The sequence below is a fragment of the Diceros bicornis genome, chromosome 7 (assembly GCF_020826845.1).
Source record: "Diceros bicornis minor isolate mBicDic1 chromosome 7, mDicBic1.mat.cur, whole genome shotgun sequence".
NCBI classification, from domain to species: Eukaryota; Metazoa; Chordata; class Mammalia; order Perissodactyla; family Rhinocerotidae; genus Diceros; species Diceros bicornis.
The window spans coordinates 67,139,745-67,160,356 of record NC_080746.1 but is presented as its reverse complement, the minus strand read 5'-3'; the positions used below and the strand labels follow the sequence as shown (position 1 = coordinate 67,160,356).

The window sequence follows — 20,612 nt, the reverse complement described above, 5'->3', positions numbered from 1 at the left end:
AAAGCAGAGCTTGGAATTGGAAACTTGGAACCTGAAGAAACAATAGAGACTATTTTATTGATGGGGAGTCACGCTCAGTGTATTTGTTAGGGAAAAGGCTAAGCTGCTGTAACAAAGAGACCCAAAACTACAATGGCTTGAATAAGATGGAACTTTATTTCTCTCTCTCAGAACGAGATAAAAAGCCCAGGTTGGCAGGGCTACTCCACAGGGTCACTCGGGGACCCAACTTCCTTCCATTTTGTTTCCCTGCATCCCTTAGGGTGTTGTTCTCATCTGCATAGTCAAATCTGGGCACTAGAATGTCCATATTCTGGCTTGTGGGAAGGGGGGAAGACAGGAAGCCTCAGATGAGCCACTTCCTTGTAATCAAGAGAGGCAAAAGTAGTTATATCTTTCCTGCCTACAGATGAGAATAGTAACTTGTCCACACCTATTTGCAAAGGAAGCTGGGAAGGAGTCTCTAATTGGGCAGCCATGTGCCCCAGAGGGAGGGAAGAACAGACGCTGGGGCCACCATGCTCAGGAAGGGGAAGTTGCCTGAGATCTCACGAGTGGAGTCAGAACCAGAATCAGGATCCAGGCTTGAGTAGCCATCACCAAGTCTAAGAGGCCCCAGGGCAGCACTGCAGGCTCTGAGTGTTGGAATTAGCAGCTTGTCCCCAAGCTGTGGTCCCCCAGGCTGGGCTGGCTCAATCTGCTGGCTTGGGCACATTTAGTGCATGCCCTGAGTGGTGGCTGACTGTGACCTCCAGCCCTGACAGGGTTCAGATATTTCTGTGACTCACCACAAGGGGTGGCCTGGGCACCAGGGCTCAACGCCTGGCTTGGAGAAGCCCAGGCAGGCCCTGGGTAGCAGCAGCCACGGAGGATTGTGTACTTCCAGGGGGACTTATTTTTCTCCAAACTTGCATCTTTTGGGAGCTGGCAGGGCCTCCCAGACAGGTTGGGCGCTGGGTGAGGAGGAACCCATTAGGCCTCTTAGAACTCCGGGCAGGGGTGGAACAGGAAGACCCCACTAGAAACTGAGGGAAGCAGACCAGGAGGGCTCCCCCACCAGCGCCACATACCTGGGCCCCTGCCTGCAGCATCCAGGAGGATGGCTTCTGCCATGCGTGTGCTGTTGGGACACGAGGTTGTAGCTCCAGGGGGACCACCTGCATGTGGGTGTGTTCACTCCAGTGAGCTTGTCGGGAAACAGTCTGTTTCTTGAGAGTGAGTCACAGTGCTCAGCCCCACGGGCCAGTCAGTGAGAGTCCATGAAGCTCTGGAACCAGCACCGGCCTCAGGAGCACGTGGGAACACCTGGCCTCTGAGGTCCAGCCCGGGATCATTCCAGGAGTCTAGTCCTCAGTGACAGGTGATGAGGAGGGCGGGAGAGGGAACAGATGACCCCTCATCCATGTGGAATGGGGATTCAGATTGCGATTCTGAAGCTGTACGTCAGGCTGGGGTTTGGTTGCTGGAGTGTCTATAGCCTCAGAGGGGACACTGGGGCTCTGGGAGCCCCCTTGGTGAGGGTCTCTAAAGGGTAGGAGGTGCAGAAGTGAAGCTATTTAGAGATGAGGAGAGTCCCATACTCCAGCCGTGCCTCACTCTAGCTGGCTGGGGAAGCCGGCAAGCTCGCCGGCAAGCTCACCAGCACCTCAGAGGGCTCTGTCATAACCAAGTCTCAGAACAAGATAGTTGGCTAAATAAATGAGAGAGTGGAGGGAAGTATTTGAGCCAGGCAAATTCTCCCCCCTGGGGGTGGGGTGATGGGCATGAGGAGGGCAAGGGCATGTTCAGAATCTGAGTTGGGTTAGACCCCTGAGACTTTCTTGTCTCACCTATTTCTCTCCCAAAGCAGGGGGCTGGAGGAGAAGATGCAAACACTTACAGCTTAATCGTTTTTCTTTTATCCCTGTCACCCAAATAATTTTACAAATAACTATGTAATTAACTAGATCATTGTGATAAGAGCTATGGAGGAAAAGCACAGAGGGGAGGCCGTAACGGGGAGGTCTAACCTAATCTTGAGGGGAGAAGCCACCCGGGTGAAGGAAGTGACATTAAATCCCAGACACAAGGGGTGAGCAAGAGGTGGTCCAAATGAAGAGGAGAGAAGAACATTCTACGCAGAAGAAACAGCGCATCTGCAGGCCCTGAGGCAGGCGGTGGTTCAGACAATGACAAGGGTAAAACTCGGCTGCAGTGCGGGAGCAAGTGGGCTGTCAGTGACCGGAGATGCTTCAGAGGGCAGCTCGTGCAGAGCCAAGGGACAGGCAGAGGATGGGGGCTTTCTGTGGAGAGCAACGGGAAGCCCTTATAGGTTTGAGGGTTGGTTGACAAAATCTGATTTGCATTTTTAAAATATCTGCTGGCTGCGTCTGGAGTACAGAGGCTGGATGAGTGGGCTCAGGGTGGCTGCAGGGAGGCCAGTGGGAAGCTCTTGCAGTGGCGTGCAAAAGATCGCCGGACTAGGGCAGTAGCAGTGACTACGTGATTGGAGGGAGCGTCAAAAATGACTTTCTGATTTATTGCTAAATTTTTAAAATTACAAATTGCTTATTCATTATAAGTAATGAAAAGATTCTAAAAGTGTATAATGAAGAAAGGTAATACTTTCCCCTTAACTCCCACCTTCCATTCTCACCTGCTAAGGTCACCACGCTGACAGCCAGAACAGGGCAGCCTTGCACATCTTTTCTTCACGTTCATCTAAATGGCGAGAGGTTTTCTTTTAAATGGGATGATACTACTTGCTGCTCTGTAACCTACTTTTCCCACTTAACAGTACATCACAGACATCCTTGGCAAGTCAGTGGCTGTAGCTCTAACTTACTTTTTTAACCACTGCATGATATTCTACAGCTTGGTTGTGTGACAATTTATTCAATTATTGATTGACATTGGTATTCAAGTAGTTTCGTTTTCTGCCACCACAAACAATGCTGAAATCATAGGGTTATCCTTATATTCAGGTGATTTTTCCCCCATAGGATACATTCTCAAGAGGAGGATTTCTGGATCAAGAGGCATATGCATTTTTAATTTTAATAGGTAGTGCCAGGTTACTTGCTCAGCAACAAATGTGAGTACCCATTTTCTCAAATTTTTAGCAGACCTGAACATTTTACTCTTTAAAAAAATTTCGCTAATCTGATGAATTAAAGTGATGAAACTTATTTTGCTTTAATTTGCATTTTCCCAACTAATAGTGAAGGTGAGGATTTTATGGGCCATTTAGATTTTCTCCTCTTGGAATGGCCTGTTCATACCCCTTTTCCATTTTTCTCTTGGACGTATGTTTTTTTCCTTAAAATTTATAGAAAATTTTTGTATATACTGCATATTTTCCCTTTTACTATTATATATTTTGAAAATATTTTTCTGATAAATCATTTATCTTTTTCCTTTGCTCATGGTATCTTTTGTTATTGAAGTTTTAAAAATCAAATCTAGTACATCTATCTTTTCCTCTTACTCTTGTAGGTGTCTCCCACCAAATGTATTCATGTTATTATTATCTAAATCTATTCAATTTTTCTCTTAAAAATTCTAATATATATATATTATTTTCTGCTGAGAAAGATGGGCCCTGAACTAACATCTGTTGCCAATCTTCCTCTTTTTGCATGTGAGCTGCTGTCACAGCATGGCCGCTGACAGATGAGTGGTGTAGGTCCATGCCCAGGAACTGAACCCAGGTCGCCAAAGTGGAGTGCACTGAACTTAACCACTAGGCCTCCGGGGCTGGCCCAAAATTTCTAATATTTTAGTTGTTTCATTTTTATATTAAAATCTCTAACCCATCTGGAACATAATCTTTATATTTGGGGGGTAGGGATCCCATTTGTTTCTTCCAGATGGATAACCAGTTATGGCAGAACCATTTTTTAAAACAACTTGATTGAGATATAATTCACATACCATATAATTCAGCCATTTAAAGTGTACAATTGAATGCATTTTAGTATATTCACAGATAGGTGAATCATCATAGTCAATTTAGAACATTTTTATCACCTCAAAAAGAAACACCGTACCCTTTAGCTGTCACTTCCCTATTACCCCAGCCCCTGGCAAGCACTTCTCTGCTTTCTCTCTCTATAGATGTGCCTATTCTTAAGATTTCATATAAATGGAATCATGTATGTGGACTTGTTTGACTACCTTCTTTTACTCAGCATAACGTTGCCAAGGTTCATCCATTCTGTGGCATGTATCACTACTTCATTCTTTTTTAGGGCTGAATAATAACCATTCGTCAGTTGATGGACATTTGGGTTTTTCCCCACCTTTTGGCTAGCATGAATAATGCTGCTATAAACATTAGTGTACAAGTGTTCGTGTGGACATATGTTTTCAGTTCTCTTGGCTATATACCTAGGAGTGGAATTGGTGGGTCATATGGTGATTCTGAGTTTAACTTTTTGAGGAACTGCCAGACTGTTTTCCAAGTGGCTGCACAATTTACCTTCCCACCAGCAATGTATGTGGATTCTGATTTCTCCACATCTTCACCAACATTTGTTATTATCTGACTTTTTGATTCTAGCTTCCTAGTGGGTGTAAAGTAGTGTCTTATTGTGGTTTGATGTGCATTTTCAGTGATGTTGAGCATCTTTTCAGGTGCTTATTGGCTATTCATATATCTTCCTTGGAGAAATGTCTATTCAGATGGTAGTACCATTTATTAATTTTTTTTGATGTATTGAAATGCAGCTTTTATCATATATTAGATTCCTTTCTATATTTGGATCTATTTCTTGGTTTTTGTTTCTCTGTTCCTCTGATCTAGTCATCTCTCCCTGGCTTACCCCATGCTGTTCAGATCATGGTGGCTTTGTAGTATGTTTTATTATCTAATAATGCAAATTCTTTTCAACTGATCTTTCTTTTCATGTTTTCTTAACTAGCCTCAGATATTTATTTTTCAAATGTATTTCAAATTAAATTTTTTTACAGTTCTAAACATCTTTTTTACTTGGAATTCTAGTAGACATTGCAAAAATCTGTATATTAATTATGAAAGGATTCAATTTTTATGAGACTAAGTCTTTTCTTTGAAACATGGCTGTCTTTCTTTATGTTCAGATCTTGTTCTATGTCCTTCAATATTATTTCATGACTTTATTCAAAGAAGTCCTTTACCTTGGTGATGGTTGTTGATTTAAAATTATTCCTGAGTATTTTATAGTTTTGCCACTATTGCAAATGATCTGTTTCTTGATTTCCACTTCTAATATATCACTGCGTTTAGAAAAAAAAGTATAGATTTCTCTCTATTTACCTTGTATTTAGCTATCTTCCCAATTATCTAGTTAATAGTAGTAGCTTTTAATCCAAATTTTATTGGATTTCCTTGATATATAATCACATGATTTGTAAACAAACACATTTTTGTCCTTTTTTAAAAACCAGCTATTTTATTCTGATTAGTTCATTTTCTTGTTTTATTGAATTAGTTAAAATCTCCAAAAAATGTTGAATAGTAGTGATGATAATGAGCATCCTGTCTTGTTCCCAGTTTCTGGAAATAGCTTCTGAATGTCATTATTTATATATTTGCTGTTGAGTTTCAGTAAGCAGTCTTTATCAAATTGAAGTATTTTCCTTCTGTTTATGTTTTGCTATATTTTATTAGAAATATTTGCTGAATTTTATCAAATGATTTTTGGCATATGTTAGTATAATCATATTTCGTTCCCTTTAATTTGTAGTGTCTTATATTGACAGATATCTTGATGTCGAATCATGTTTGTGGTGTTAAAATAAACCCTTCTTTGTATGGTGTATTATTCTTTTGATATTCTCCCCATATCCAATTAGCTAATATCTTATTTCAGATATTGTACTCATTAAAACTGGTCTGTGATTTTTTTTCTTTCTTTTTTAATTCAGTCTTTATAAGGTTTGGGAATTAAGAAAATGCTAGCTCATTAAACAAACCAGGAAGCTTTCCAACTTTTTCTCTTGTCTGGAATAGTTTAAATAACATTAAAAATCATCTGTTTTTAAAGGTTATATAAAACTTGTTTTCAATATAATCTGTGCCTTGTAATATTTTTATTTTGTTTTCAATTATGGTAAAATACACATAACATAAAATTTACCATCTCAACCATTTTTAAGTGTACAGTTTAGTAGCATTGAGTACATTCACATTGTTGTGCAACCAATCTCCAGAACTATTTTCATCTTGCAAAACTGAAACTCTGTATCTATTAAACAAAAACTTTCCACTTTTCCTCCTCCAAGTCTCTGGCAACCACCATTCTACTTTCTGTCTCTATGAATTTAGTCCTCAAGTTTCATCCATGTTGTAGCATGTGTCAGAAGTTCCTTCTTTTTAAGGCTGACTAATATTCCCTTGTATGTATATACCACATTTTGCTTGTTCATTCATCCATTGATGGACACTTGAGTTGCTTCCACCTTTTGGCTATTGTGAATAATGCTGCTATGAACAGGAGTGCACAAATATCTCCTCAAGACCTTGCTTTCAGTTCTTTTCGGCATATGCCCAGAAGTGGAATTGTTGTATCATATGGCATCTTATGATATCTTAATGGCAGAGTTTTAATTTCTTTTTAAATCTCTGCTGTTTTTGGGCCTATTCAGGATTTCAACTTTCATGCTCAATTTTGATCATTTGCTACTTTGCTTGGAAATCATCCATTTCCATCAGAGTTTCACATTTATTTTCATAGGCTTATACACATTATTGTCATAATTCTTTAACCTTTTCTGTACCTGTGATATATCTCTTTTCTTATACTTAATTTGTATGTTTTTGCTTTCTTTTTTTCTTAACCAGGTTTGCCTGGAAGGGTTTATCTATTTTGTTCATCTTTTCAAAGAACCAGGTTTGTGTTTTAATTGTTTCTTTTAATTATTTTCTCTTCTATTTGTTTATTTTCTATTTAATTAATTTCTGATTTTATATTTATTATTTTCCTTCTATTTTCTTTTGGCTGTTTTGTTCTCTTTCTAATTTCTTAGATTAAATACCTACTTAATTTGCTTTCAGTCTTTTTTTTAATATTAAAAGCATTTAACATGCAATATTTATGAAGACTTCTGTTATACATATAATAAATATATATAAAAAGCAAAAAAAAAAAAAAAAGCATTTAAGGCTATATTTTTTCCTCTGAGTACAGCTGTGTCCTGTAAGCTCTGTATGGTATGCGGGGTTCTCTTTTTCATTACCAGATGACTTGCAATTCCAGTTTGGATCTTAGTTTGATCCAGTAGTAATTTAAGAAAGTATTTCTTAATTTCCAAGCAGTTCATGCTTTTGGCCTTGAATGAACCTTGTTTTGACATTAATACAGCTGTTCCTATTCCCTCTCTGCTTGCATTTGCTTGGTATGTCTTTGCCCATTGCTTTATTTCAGTCTCCTTTGTCACCTTGTTTTGGAAGTATTTCTTGTAAACAGCATTTGGCTGTATTTTATTTTTTAACTCACTCAGACAATGTGTTTTTTCGACAGGGAAATTCAGTCTCTTAACGTTTAGTGTAATATCCTGATATCTGTAGCTTTACTTATTCCATCTTATTTTATATACTTGCTGTTTCTTCTCTCCATCCTCCTTTTTTTTTTTTTTTTACTTTTGCTGGCTTGGTTGAAATTCTGCTTTACTTCCAGATTCCTGGTATTACGAACTGAGTGGTTGATTTACTGAACAAGATAAAGAAAGATTTGAGAAGAAAATCAGAGTTCAATTTGGATTTTAAAATTTAAGATACCTTTGAGACATACAGGTGGAGATGTCAAGTGGGCATTTGGAAATACTAGAGTAGAAGTCGAGGGAGAGATCCTGAGTGAAGGTCACACGCTGACAGTGTGGACGGCACCCCAGCGGCAGGTGTTCCAAGAAGACCTAGGACCCAGTCCTAAGGAACACCAACCGCTAGAGTTTGGATGAAAGAGGAGAAGCTGGCCGTAAATAAAGACTAAAAGGAATGTCCACAGGGGTAGGAGGAAAACCCAGAGAATGTGTTAGTCTAGGGAAGAAACATGCTCAAGAAGGAAGGAATTAAATGCAGTACTGAGAGGTCAGGTGAGGTGAGGCCAGAAAATAGTCCTTTAGTGGCGTAAAATCACTGGTGACCTTGGCAAGCCTTGTGGAGGCTGAAGCCAGCTAGGAGTAGGTGAGGAGATGGTGGGAGGTGAGGAAACATGACAATCGCTGGGAAAAGACAGCGAAATCTCTCAGGGCAGATGTGTGGTCCAGGGCATCCGTTCATTTGCTTGTTTTGGGTGAGACATCGGAGTTTGTTTGCCTGCTGTGGTGAAAGTTCCAGCAGAATGGGGAGATGGAAGGGGAAGGGAAGAGCCAGTGGAGCACCTTGATGGGGCAGGTGGTAGCAGGTGGGCCAGAGCACACACTGAGGGACAGAGCCGAGGTAAGAGGAAGGCCATGTTCTCCAGGGCTTCAGAGGGGAGGTGCATGTGACCAGATGCCTGCTGCAGATGCTGAAGATGAAGGCAGGAGCATAGACCTGGAGGCAGGAGGAGGAGGGCCTTCCTGTCTGACACCTTCTCTCATCTCAGTAAGGTAGGAGGTGACATCATCTGCTGAGACTGGAATGGGACAGGGGGACCAGATGGTTGGGGAGAAGAGAGATGGAGCATGGGAGAGCAATTGTGGCTTCAGGAGGCCATCCAGGTGGGGAGGGAGGATGGGAGCAAGGTCTTTGGTCTGCCTGATGTTGATGTGGTGCGCTTTGCGTCTCCTGCTGAGCTCTACTGCCATGGGGCAAAGCTGGTGGTGGGGGCTGTTCCCCTGTTATTGTTCTGGCCCCTTCTTGCTCACACAGCCTTTCCCTTCATGTTCGTTGTGTAGCTAAGACAGGTTGGAACATAAAGGCCATACAAATGCCGAGTACCAGATCTCATACATTTACAGTAATTAGCCCCCAATTCTGATACTCTGATTCTCCTCTTCAGGATCCTCCTCTCCAAAAAGTTGTGAGACCTTCTAGGAGTGCTTACACATGTGACCCAAGTACCTCCTGAACATTGCTAGATTTTGTGTTCTGGATAAGTCATTTTGTCTCTGATCATCCCAGGGTTGGGGGATGAGGTTGATGGGCTAGGGGTGTAGATGCCTCCCATATTATCAGAGCTGCTGCCCGACACTCTGGCCATCTTGTCATTCATTCCACGCATGTGCTGCTGCCAATGCCACCAAGCTGCTGACCTTAGCTGCTCTTGTCTTTCTCGGCCAGCAGGGACATATGTTTTGCTTCTAGTGACCAGCTCTTTCACAGGGGGCTCCCATAGCAAAGCTGTAGGGCCCTTAGTGACCCGGTTCCTCATTTGCACCACTGCCCTCTCTTCTTGAAGCACTGGTTAGGAGTGGGTCAGGCCTGGCTTTGTGCCATACCTGGAACTAGTGACCCTGCAAACTCCAGGCCTGGTGGCTCAGTCTAGTCCCCCCATGAGGCTCTCCTCTCAGGAACCTCACTGTCTCTCCAGTGTGGTCCTCGTTGTGGACTTCAGTCCGTATGGCGGGTCTGTCCACATCTGAATCTCAGCTGTGGACTGAGTTCCATGTCTTTCACCAGTGCTTGGGACCCATAAAAATTCAGACATGGGGCTGAGCACCTGTTTCAGTATCCCTGACCACTCCCTGATGGTTAAGCTCTCTGAATTTTCTCTTTCTCTATGAAAACCAGGAAGCTGGTCTTCTAACAGCTCACACAGGCCCTTGGTGCAAGTGCGGGCGGGGGCAGGGAAGGCTGGGTGCTTGCCCCTCAGGCTGGCCTCCCTGAGTGTGAACTCTGGCCGAGCAGAGATACCTACATGGTGCCTTTGTGCAAATTAGCAAAAGGTGCCCTCTCTGGATGGGTGCAGCCCATGCCAGGTACATGGCTTGGAGAGCAGAGAGAGAGCAGTATTTCAGCCCCTCTTGCTCCCTTGGCCAGATGCTCTAGTGCAGGGAACCAATCTAGGCACCAATCTAGGCGCCAATCTAGGCAGTGGCGTGCCTAGCTACACAGAGAACTAAACAACATGGAGATCCAAATACTGGGCCTCCAGAGGAAGCATGCACCTGGGTTCTGGTCCCATGCCATCTGAGATCCTGGGGAAAAAGATGGTGCCCAAGGGTCTCCTTCTGAGCCTCCATTCTTGAATCCAAATCCCTCCCCTGCCTCTGTAGCTCCCATTCTCTCCAGTGACCCAGTGAGACTCTTGATACCACATCTGTCCTCCCGCTCCAGGGGAGAGCTGAAATCCTGCCCTCAGGGGCTGATCTTGTCCCTCAGGCTTCAATGGAGTAATCCACACAGCACTCAGCAACCCAGCCTTCACACAGAAACACCCACTTAAAGGAACATAGGGGAGCTATTTCCTCAGAGGACTTTGAGAGGGACAAGGGCTTTCTAAGCAGAGGGATGCCACAAGAAGAGTCGTTGGAGCAGGAACCTGTGGGATGCATTCAATTACAGCAAAGCAGTCCAGAGGGGCCAGAGTGTAAGATTGTTGATGGAGATCAATAGATATCAATTGAATTGAAGTGAGGGATAGTGGTGGTCGCAAAGACTTCCCTGGATCTCTTGAAGCGCCTGAAATGAAAGGATAAGTAGTTAGGCTTTGTTTTATGGACAATGGGGAGCCATGGAAGATTTTTGAGCAGGAGAGTAGCAGGGTCAGATCTTAGCACCGGGAAGATGACTCTAGTGGCTTGTGCAGGATGGTGAGGAGGATTTGCCAACCCCAGGCATGGGTTGCTCAGTGCAATCTCAGTGGGAGATTGCGAGCAGCAGATTTGAAAGATCATTCTGAAGAGCACCTCTGAGTACCCTCCTTTTCTTCACTGAATTGAATATAATTCATTCAGTCATTTCACAAACTTTTCCAGATACTGTGTGGGTCTATGCGCAAGGATGGAAGAGAGCAGGAGGAATCAGGATGAGCCCCCCCAGACTTCTCTCCACCCCTCAATCAGAATGTGTTTTGATAAGTGGGGGCTTGGGGACAGCATAAGGGTGACAAATCGTGTCTCCCCCACCAATTAAATTTTATAAAAAGCTGCTATGGAAGGAGCGAATATTAGTTTCCTGATTTATAAAGCCAAATGGATTAAGCTCATTCATTGCCCTAGGAAACAAAAAGGAAATCTTCAATACCTCTGTGCACATTGAGAACAGGAACAATACCGGTCTTTAGAAAGCAGAAACCTAATTTGGGGGAATCAATTACCCTCTGTGTCCCTGCCTTTGCGGGCTCTCTCACTCGCGCTCTCTCAATAGATTTCCTGGGAGGTAAAATGTGGAGAAGTTGGTCAACCATAGGCACACCCTCCGTTCATTCTTGCAGACAGGAGGCAAAGAACTAGGGTAGAGTGGGTGGAGTTGGGAGGGGGTGTGCCTGCGTCTCAGGCACATGTGGAAATGGAGGGGCAGGAGCGGCGGAGGGCTTTGGGATAAAAGGGATAAAAGCAGGAGGGGGGCAGTTTCGGGAGGGGCCAAGGAAGGGGGCAATGGGAACTGAGGTTTTTAACTCGTGGTGGGGGGGGCTGCTGCGGGGGGAGCATAGCCCAGCCAGTGCACAAACAGGTGATGGGGGGAGGGGGACACTGGGCCCCAGCCTGGCTCCAGCGTCACCCACCCCTCCTGACCCTCCCCGGTTTCTCTTCTGTGGTCTGCACTTTCCCCCTGGGTTTGAGCGTGCAGCGGACAATGGCAGGGCAATTATGAAAAAAGAAATGGGGTCGCCTGCCACAGTAGCCAGGGAGTCACATTCACAGAGTCACCCACAGAAGCCCTCGCACAATCTCATACATTCCGGTGCTGGGTCTCAAACCCCGGCCCACAGTCCCCAGACTCGGAGCCACACCCAGCCCGATGCACTCATGCAGTCCCTCACAATCACACGCACGGAGTCCCACACTCACAGCAGCAGGGCCACACACTCAAAACTACACGCCCCCACACTCCCACCCGCAATCGCACGCATTCCGCCGCCCCCAGTCTCCTCTTAAGCTCACAACGTGCCTCACCACCCCACACAGCCCTCATCCTGGCATGCGGACACGCACACACACACACACACACACACACCCCGAGTCCCTCACACGCACACACTCTGGCTGTGCTTTTGTGTTTTGTCAGAATTAATGAGAAAAGTTCCCGTGCCCTGCGGGTAATTAGTGTCCTTGGAGTTAAATAAGCTAATGGCGGGCACCTCTGGCCCAAGCAATTATGTTTGTGTATTGAATAATTGATTCAAAGGGGGGAAGGGCCGCTAATCAGATCTGAGCATAATGAATTGATTTAATTAACAGGGGAATCAGAGGGGCCCTGGGAAACGCAGGCTCCATTCGGCGGCGGCGAGCGCGGCCCGCGCGGAGAGAACGGGCGCGCGGCGGCTCCGGCTCCAGCCCGGCCCGGGCGGCGGCTCCGGCGATCCCGGTCCCGGCTCGCGCCCGCGCTCCCTCCCGCGCTCCCCGCCCGCGAGGCTGAGCTCCCGGCGCCCGTCCGCCCGCCCCCGTCCGCCGCCGCCGCTCTCGGGGCGCGGAGCCCGCGCGGGGCCGGCGCGAGCAGCGCAGGCGGGCGGCGGCGGAGTCGGAGCCGCGCGCCCCTCCGCGTCCTCCGCCCGGGCCGGGCTGGAGCCGCCGGGGGACCATGGTGTTGGACCAGGAGGACGGTAGGTGCCGGGGACGCGTGGGGCGCGGGGCGCGGGGCGCGGGGCGGGCCCTGCCGAGGCCACCCCGCTCGCGGCGGCAGCGCCCCCTCCGCCGGCCCGGCCGCCTTCCCGGTAGCGGGCGCTGGGTGTGCGCCGGGTGTGGGTGTCGGGGGTGCCAGACTCAGCCCCCGAGGTGCCTCAGCGGGATTGGGAAGTCACACGGGTCACCCCGGGCCCGCCAGCCCCGCACGCTCCGGCCGGGAACTTTCTCACTGGCTCTTGCCGCCTCGCAGGCACAGGGAGCGCCTCTCCGACCCGCGGCCCGGCTTCCCCGCAGTGCCCACTGCTCCCCATCTCCCTGGGTGTCTGCACGTCCCCCTTTCCGCACCCGACTGCGGAACGGCTTCCCCAGGGGGATGCCCAGATAAGCTGGGAGTGAGGGTGCAGTCAAACCAGCACGGTCCCGGGGTCCCTCCGATCTGGAACTTCATAGCTGCCAGATGGGTGACACTACTTCACTCCCCGGGGCGGGGGCTGGGGAGGGCGCCTGCCATCAGTTTCCCCAGCCTAGCCTGAGGGAGGTGCCCCGCTGGCTAGGGTTGGTGGATGGGCCATATATCCAAAATATCAGGGGCAGATTTACCTGGAAGCTAATGAAGTTTAAGCTTCTGAGTCCTTCAGTGGTAATTTTGTATTAATTAGTGATCGTATATTCCTTTTCTTAAAGAGCTCCCCCCACCCTCCCAATTGCATAAGTAAGTTTGGCTCTCACAAAATCTGGACCCACCCCTGGGTCTATCTCACCCCCTTCCCATTCTAAATGCCAGTGTTTCAGGAGAACTCACAGCCCTGCTGACCCATGGACCATCCCCAGGGGCTGGTGCAGTTCCTTAGTGCCTAGGAGATGAGCCCTGAGGCAGGAGGCTGGGAAATTTGGTGTTGGGAGGCAGCTGCTGGTCTGCAGGGAAGGGTCTGGCTGCCTCGCCTTTCTCTCTGTCCCCACTAGTCCCTTGTCTCTCTCTACCACCTCCCACTATGGTCATGGACTGTCTGGTTTGCCCAGGACTGCCCGATTTTAGCACTGAAAAGCCTGCATCCTGGGAAATCCCTCAGTCCCAGGGCAGACTGGGACAGTTGGTCAGCCTACACCCACAACGGTCTCAGGCTGTTGTGTGGGGGTGGGTTGGCCTTCATCAGGGGGGTGTGGGAGACTTGTTTTCTGGGGTGCAGATTTCGCCTAGGCCTCCGCAGGCATGACAAATTATAACTGCAGCTTCCTAGAAGGCCTGTCCGGGGCTCCCAGAAACCAAAAGAGGAAAAGTTTGCCTGCTGCACCTTTTCTGCTCTACCTGGTTGCAAATTCCTGTGCATGGGCTGCTTTTGTGTGAGGAAGGGGCAGGGCAGGGCGTCTGCACTTGGCCAGCAGGCACCTTGATCGTACTGCAAAGTCTGTAGGTTGACTCCGTCCTGTCGCCTGTGGTGGCCACAGGGAAGGGGCCCTTGTCACTCTGAATACCTCTCTGAGCATCACCTGTGAGGGCAGCTTGTAACCCCGCTTTGGAGACAGCTGCACTGTGTTAGAAGCAGGGCCCTCGGGCTGAGGCACATCTGACAGCCTCCTCTGAAGAGTTCTGGAATATCTGGTCTGCCCAGGCCCTCGGGCACTGAGTCCACCCCCCCAACCCAACGCAGGAACCCTTCCTCAGGACTTTCCTGCCAGGTGCAGCCACAAGCTGCTAGGACCTGCCCAAACTTTGTAAAGCAGCCAGTCGCACCCCCATCCCTCACTGTAACCTTAGGGGCTGATCAGCTGGCCTCCCTCTGCTGTTCCCAGAGGCATTTCGAGGGCATTTGGGAGCACTCTTGGCAGTGTTGAAGTGTGAGTACATGCTCATCACCTGTGGAATGTGTTGGGTGCAAACTGCCTCCCCCAGCCCCAGGGGATCTGAGGATTCCACCCTGGGGTTGTGGGCCTGCCCCCAGACCTGGAGGCACCTTGGGTGGGGGTGAGCGTGGGCCCAGGACTTACCTGCCTGCCTAGCAATTACCCAGGAGCTGAGAGGGAGGCCGCTGTATAAGAGGCTCATGTCTGGCTTTGTCAACCCAGCAGGCCCCTTCCTGGCTCGGAGCTCAAGTCACCCAAATCCTCCAGGGCTTGCTGGGTGGCTCTGTAAACCAGACGGCCTCCATGGAGGTCCTTCTCCAGATCAGTGTGGGAGCCCAATGCTCACAACTGGGAGTACAGAGAGAGCCGCCTGGGGGCTCAAGCAGCCCTTCACACCAGCACCAGTCCTCTGCTGACGTATGCTAGCTGCTTCTGCAACCCATTGCTCAGCACCCCACGCCTGCTGCAGTCCCTGGATTGGGGCACAGGGCCCCTGACTTCTCAAGGGATGCCAGCTGTATGGCTGCTAATTGGGTACCTTGGAGGCTAAGGGGAGCTGGTGTTGGGATACAGTCCCAAGCACAACACGTGGACAAGAGAGTGGGACAGTGGTCCCAGCTAGTCGAGTCCTGGTTTATGGGTCAGGGCCGGACCCTGGAAGAAAGGAGAAACAGCCCTTGTTGAGTGAATGCCTCCGGGTAGCACAGAGGTGTCTGCAGCAAGAGGCTACCCCTTGCCAGTCTGTCAGGCCCACTGCTTGCTACGCTGGCTGGCCCCCACCTCAGGCTGGGGGGAGGGGCTGGCACTAAATGTGCCGGTGGCAGCAGTGCCAAAGCCTCCCTCAGACCCTCAGGGTATGGCTCCGGCTTCAGTGGCAGGGGAGAGATCAAGTTTGCAGTCCTGAGGGATGGTGAGTCTGAGCAAAATGATATATTTAACATCAAATATACTCAAGGACTATTAGGATTAAGTATTCAAGATGAAGGGGAAAGCGAAACCCTCTGAGCTGCGGATGAGGCATCTCATTAAAAGCAGCCTCTCTTCTGGTTTCTCAAAGCCTGACTTCCCTGCCTGGGACAGAGGAAGACAGGCTGCAGCACCCTCCCGCATGCCCCACCCCCGTCAAGCACCCTGCACTCCCAGGGCTTAAGGGGCATGGCCTGGCCTCCAGGTCTCCTTTGTACCCGGTAACCAGCCACCCCATTGTCCGGAGTGCCACAGTTTACGAAGCACATTCACAGGCATTATCTCATCTGATCCCCACAGCAACCTTGGAGATAGCAGAACAGGTTTCCCACTTCACAAACAGGGAAACTGAGGCCCAGAGAAAGAAAGTGACTTGCTAAGGTCCACTGTTCGTAATGGGCAGAGATGGGATGAGATCCCAACTGGTGGCCTTTTGCCCTTCCAGGGACTTCAGATTCCTTCTCCCTGCCCGGGTCTAGTCCTCAGAAGTGACTGCCAGGGGTGAGCCTCCTTCACATCTGTCTGGAGCCCTGCTTGGGCCGGAGAAAAGCCATTAATATTTCCATCCCGGGCCTGCCCGGTGGTGTAGCGGTTAAGTTCGCGTGCTCTGCTTTGTTGGCACGGGGTTCTCTGGTTCAGATCCTGGGTGCGGACATATGCACCGCTCATCAAGCCATGCTGCAGCGGTGTCCCACATAGAGCAACTAGAAGGATGTACAACTATGGCCTACAACTATCTGCTGGGGCTTTGGGGAGAAAAAAGGGAAAAAAGGAGGAAGATTGGCAACAGATGTTAGCTCAGGGCCAATCTTCCTCAAAAAAAAAAAAAAAAAGATTTCCATCCCATCCTGGAACTCTCTACGGTCAGGAAAAAAAGCTCTTGGTATTTAAGAGTGGCCTTCCTGGGGTAGGGAGCCTAGGCACCAGCCCCAGGGCTCTGGGGGGAAGCAGGGTTCAGGAGGAGAGGAGATGGCCACTGTCTGCCTTCCTGCCTCCTGAGCTACAGAGCAAGAATTGTTGACTCTGTAATAGCAGGAATCTTTGGTTCACTGCTGAATCCCCAGTGCCTTAGAATAGTGCTTGGTGCATAATACATGCTCAGTAAGTAGTTGCAGAATGAGAAAAGCCTTCAAGGCCGTGCTGCACTTGCTGAGAGAGAAGTTGAGACAGTATCCCACTCTTTATGGGATCAGGATGCTCTTGGGCGGCTGCTGGGGTCAGGGTGGTGCTATACGACTCACGGTGGGAGAGTTTGTGCCCTGCGGAGGGTTAACTTTGCCCAACGATCCAGCAAGCAACCAGAAACCCCAGGCAGAGCAGGTAGGAACGGAGGGTACGAGGTCAGAGAAAGATTGCCCGGGTGGGAGGGGGGCAGAAATCAAGGCTGAGGGGCTGGGAGTGACAGGCAGGGGTGGTCCACCGGATAAACACCCAGGATGAGAACCCTGGGTCCTGAGCGCAGCCACGCTCCGAGCTGGGGCCGAGAGGCCTCCAGGTGGCGCTGCGGAGCCGGGCAGCCGCGCGTCTCCACTCCCCATTACCCCGGGAGGGAGGGGGGCCTCAGGAAATGTGTGCATTTATTCAGTAGCAGGAGTGCAAACCTCATACATTGAGGGAGAAAGGCAGCGGGAGACGGCCGCCGAGATTCCCCCATCTCTTTGAATATAATTTTAGATTGAGATTCAGATTAAATCCGAGGGGAAAACACTTTATGAGGCTGAAAGCTGTGTCGTTGCCAGAGCCAGGGTTATGAGCTATCAAATGCAATTACATTAAGACAGATTATACTGGGCAAATTGAGCCATTTAGAAGGTGAGAATCAAAGAAACAGCTCTGATCCTCTCTTCCCCCTTCTCTCGCCCTCTCCCTCTCTCTCTCTCTCTAAATTGCAGTTCGTAGTTCCTTGCAATCCTGAGGCACAAAAGTAGGTGAGACTGCTTTTGTATCTGCGAAGTGCTTCACTCCTGAATGTAATTCTAGCTGAGTGCAATCTAGGTTAAGAGCCGGACAAGCGGGTAATTAGAGCCCGCTTGCTGCCGGAGGACCGGCCGCCCAGCCGAAGCGCGCCCGGAGTCGGCGCCCTTCTCCCGGCCGAGCCGAGCTGCGGCTGGACACGGAGCGCCCGAGATGATGGTGCTGGACAAGGAGGACGGTAGGTGGCGGGCGGGGGTCCCCGACGCCCCGCACCCCGTCGCCCCCCGCCGCGGCGCGCGGAAACACACACGCCGGGACCCAGGCGCACACATGCCGGGCTGTGCTGGGCTTGCCAGGCGGGCGGCACTCGGGGGGCTGCGGCCGGGGGCAGGGAGGGCCGAGTAGGGCTGCGGAGGTGAGCGAGCCCCCGGGCCCGGGCCGCGAGCCGTGCGCCGGCCGTGTGATGCTCTGCGGGGCCGCGTGGAGGCTCGGGACCCCTCCGATCTCGGCGCAGTGGCGGTTCGCGTAGAGCGTTTCGTCTTTGCGGCTGCTCCTCTCACCGCAGCCATCACCCTCGCGGCGGCCGCGTAACCCGAGAGGCGCTGAGCGCCGAGCAAATCAGTGGCTTCGGGAGAATCGGACTCCAGAGCTTGCGGCGAGCGGGTGCGGGCGCGCGGGAAGACGGCACTCGCCCCGGGTGCCCGGCAGGCGAGGGGAAGGCCGCCTGGACCTCGGGAGGCAGCTGTCTGGAAGCGTGACTCGGTGAGAAAGAGAGACGCCTTCTGTGCTGGCCCGCTGCCTCCCTGTCTCCTGAGCCCGGAGGCGGGAGTTTGGCCCGGAGGAGGAAAGTGTCTCACCACAGGCCAGTAGCACTCGTGCAGGAGCGGCCCGCGAGAGTGCCATGGACCTGCCGTGGTCAAGAGTCTCAGTGCGCCTCAGAGGTCAGGACAGAGGGGCCCATGCTTGCTGGAAGCCACTAGCAGGTGGTCCCACATACCCCAAAGCCTTCCTGACTGGGAGTGCCCCACAGTAAGTGCCCTGGTATGTGCAGGAGGGGTTGGGGAACCCAGCCTGCTAAGGGTAGAACCAAGCAGGTGCCCTGTGACCCAAGCGCAGCCCCCAGGGTCAGGAGGGTGGCGGTTCCCTGGCCCTCCTGACTTGTAGGTGAGCGTTGCCTGGTTTGTTAGAGTTGTAGGGACAGTGTGGTTGGCACCCACACTGCCACCTGCGATCTACTGGTAAGGAACCAAGAAGGTGGGTTTTCTGTGACTCACTGGGAATCCTCTTAGTGTGACTGTGGTGGCCATCCTCTGACCTTCTCCTAGTGAGTCTCTGCCGGGCCTGCACCCTTTGCCCACCAGGTCAATGGTGTTCTTTTTTTTTTTTTTTTTGGTGAGGAAGATTGGTCCTGAGCTAACATCTGTGCCAGCCTTCCTCTATTTTGTATGTGGGTCGCCGCCACAGCATAGCTTGACTAGTGGTGTAGGTACAAGCCCGGGATTCTAACCCTCGACCCCAGGCCGCAGAAGCGGAGCACCCCAAAATTAACCACTATGCCACCGGGCTGGCACATCAGTGGTGTTCTTGACATGGTCACTTGGTGAAAATTTGAGGTTAAGTGACTTGCTCAAGGTCACACAGGGTGTTCACTTTGCTGCTCCCTTGTGCTGTTGCCCCTAGCCTTCCCACCATCTTCTGAGACCTCCAGCAGGGAGGGGCATTTAGAATGTGTGGCCTGGGGGTGGCATGTGGAGGAGCCCTGTGGCCAGTAGCCCATGAAGGCCATTTCTCGGAGTGTGTGTAGTAAGAGAGGAAGGGGGACTGAGTGCTTCTGGGCACAAGAATCCATTTGCCAGGGTCTGGCTGGGCTGTGACATCCATCCCCAGTACATTCTTTTCTGTTCACGGACCCCTCCCCTGAAGCCCTATGCGGGCCATCGGAGGACTGGGCTGGTGCAGTTGTGTATGGAATAAAAAGGGAAGGGGTCTGGGGTCTGGCCAGACAAGGAGGGAGGAGGCCTTGATTTAGCTCCTCTCATCACTATCTCCCTGTGTTATCTCGGACCAGTTGTGGCCGTCTCTAGACTTCACTTTCCCTCTTGGTAAAATGAGGGGCTTGGAGAAGCTGGTACAGAGAGTCTTTCCTTGGTGTCTAGGGGTACTCTCACTGGGGGGAGCACGTGGAAATCAGGGTACATCTGTCGCCGAGGTTATTTGGCATGCTTGGCTCGCCAGACCCAAGCTGGAAATCCAGAAGACCTGAGCCCTGTCCGTGGGAGGCCTCAAGCAGGGAGACTGGTCTCCTGCCGACAAGATGACCCCACCACTGCCTCCTAGGGTCTTGGAGCTAGCTCTGTGCAGGCACCCCAGAGCATCTCAGCTTCTTTCAGATGCGCCCTGAATGGCAATGGATCTCTGGAGGTCATTTTAGCCAGTCTCCTGCCTTCAGCCTGCAGTGCACCTCAACTGCCCCGGGCATGTGTGTTTCCCCTAGTCTCCACCAGACCTGCAGAGGAGAGCTCGTGGTGCCCTCTGCCCCCCACCCTGTCCAGTCTAAACAATGGTGCCCACTACCCTTGATGTCACTGAGCTCTAAGGGCCCGTGACAGCACGAGGAAGGCAGCTGGCTGGGGCCCTGAGAGCCATTGGATTCTTGTCCTGTCCAGCCTAGAGCTGTCCTCCAAAAGCAACCTTTCTGTTCATAAATCCACTCTCTGCTCCCCATTAGAGTCAGGCCTCTCCTGGTTCCAGGAAACCTTGAAGGTGGCACCTTCAGCTGGAGGAGGGAAAAAGGCTCTGGACCCACTCACCTGCCCCTCCAAACCCGCTGCCTAATTTCTTCCTAGCACTTATGCCCTCCAGCAGGTGGTCGTCTGGGCTGGGTGGCAGCACTGGCCCTCAGGGCCCCCAAGGAATGTGTCCCTCAGGGCTGTGGCACTGCACCCTTTGTCTGGCTGCAGCAGGGACCTGGGCTCCTATTAACCACCCCCAACGCCTTTTCTGCACCTGACAGCATCTTGTTGGAAGAGGCCGGGGCTCTTCTGGTTGAAGTCAGGTCTTCCAGCTGCTGAGGACCAAAGCTCTTGCTCTGCTGGGCTGCAGGGCTTTCATGTTGCACTTCTGAAAGATAATAAAATATCAATCGCTTTGCCGTAGCAACGGGTTTAAGAGACTTTCTGAAGTATTGAATCGTCAGAAAAAAATTTTTTTTTTTTTTTGCT

General features: G+C 50.2%; 1 protein-coding gene across 1 annotated transcript in view; it reads left to right on the top strand.

Moving 5' to 3' along the window:
- The first annotated feature begins 12,600 nt into the window (after nt 1–12,600).
- LMO1 (LIM domain only 1) overlaps nt 12,601–20,612 on the top strand; it is a 41,470-nt gene continuing 33,458 nt past the window's right edge. Inside the window, exon 1 of the mRNA XM_058545919.1 lies at nt 12,601–12,647. Within this exon, the coding sequence (XP_058401902.1) occupies nt 12,626–12,647 (22 nt within the window). The 5' untranslated portion in view covers nt 12,601–12,625. The remainder of the gene's footprint in view (nt 12,648–20,612) is intronic.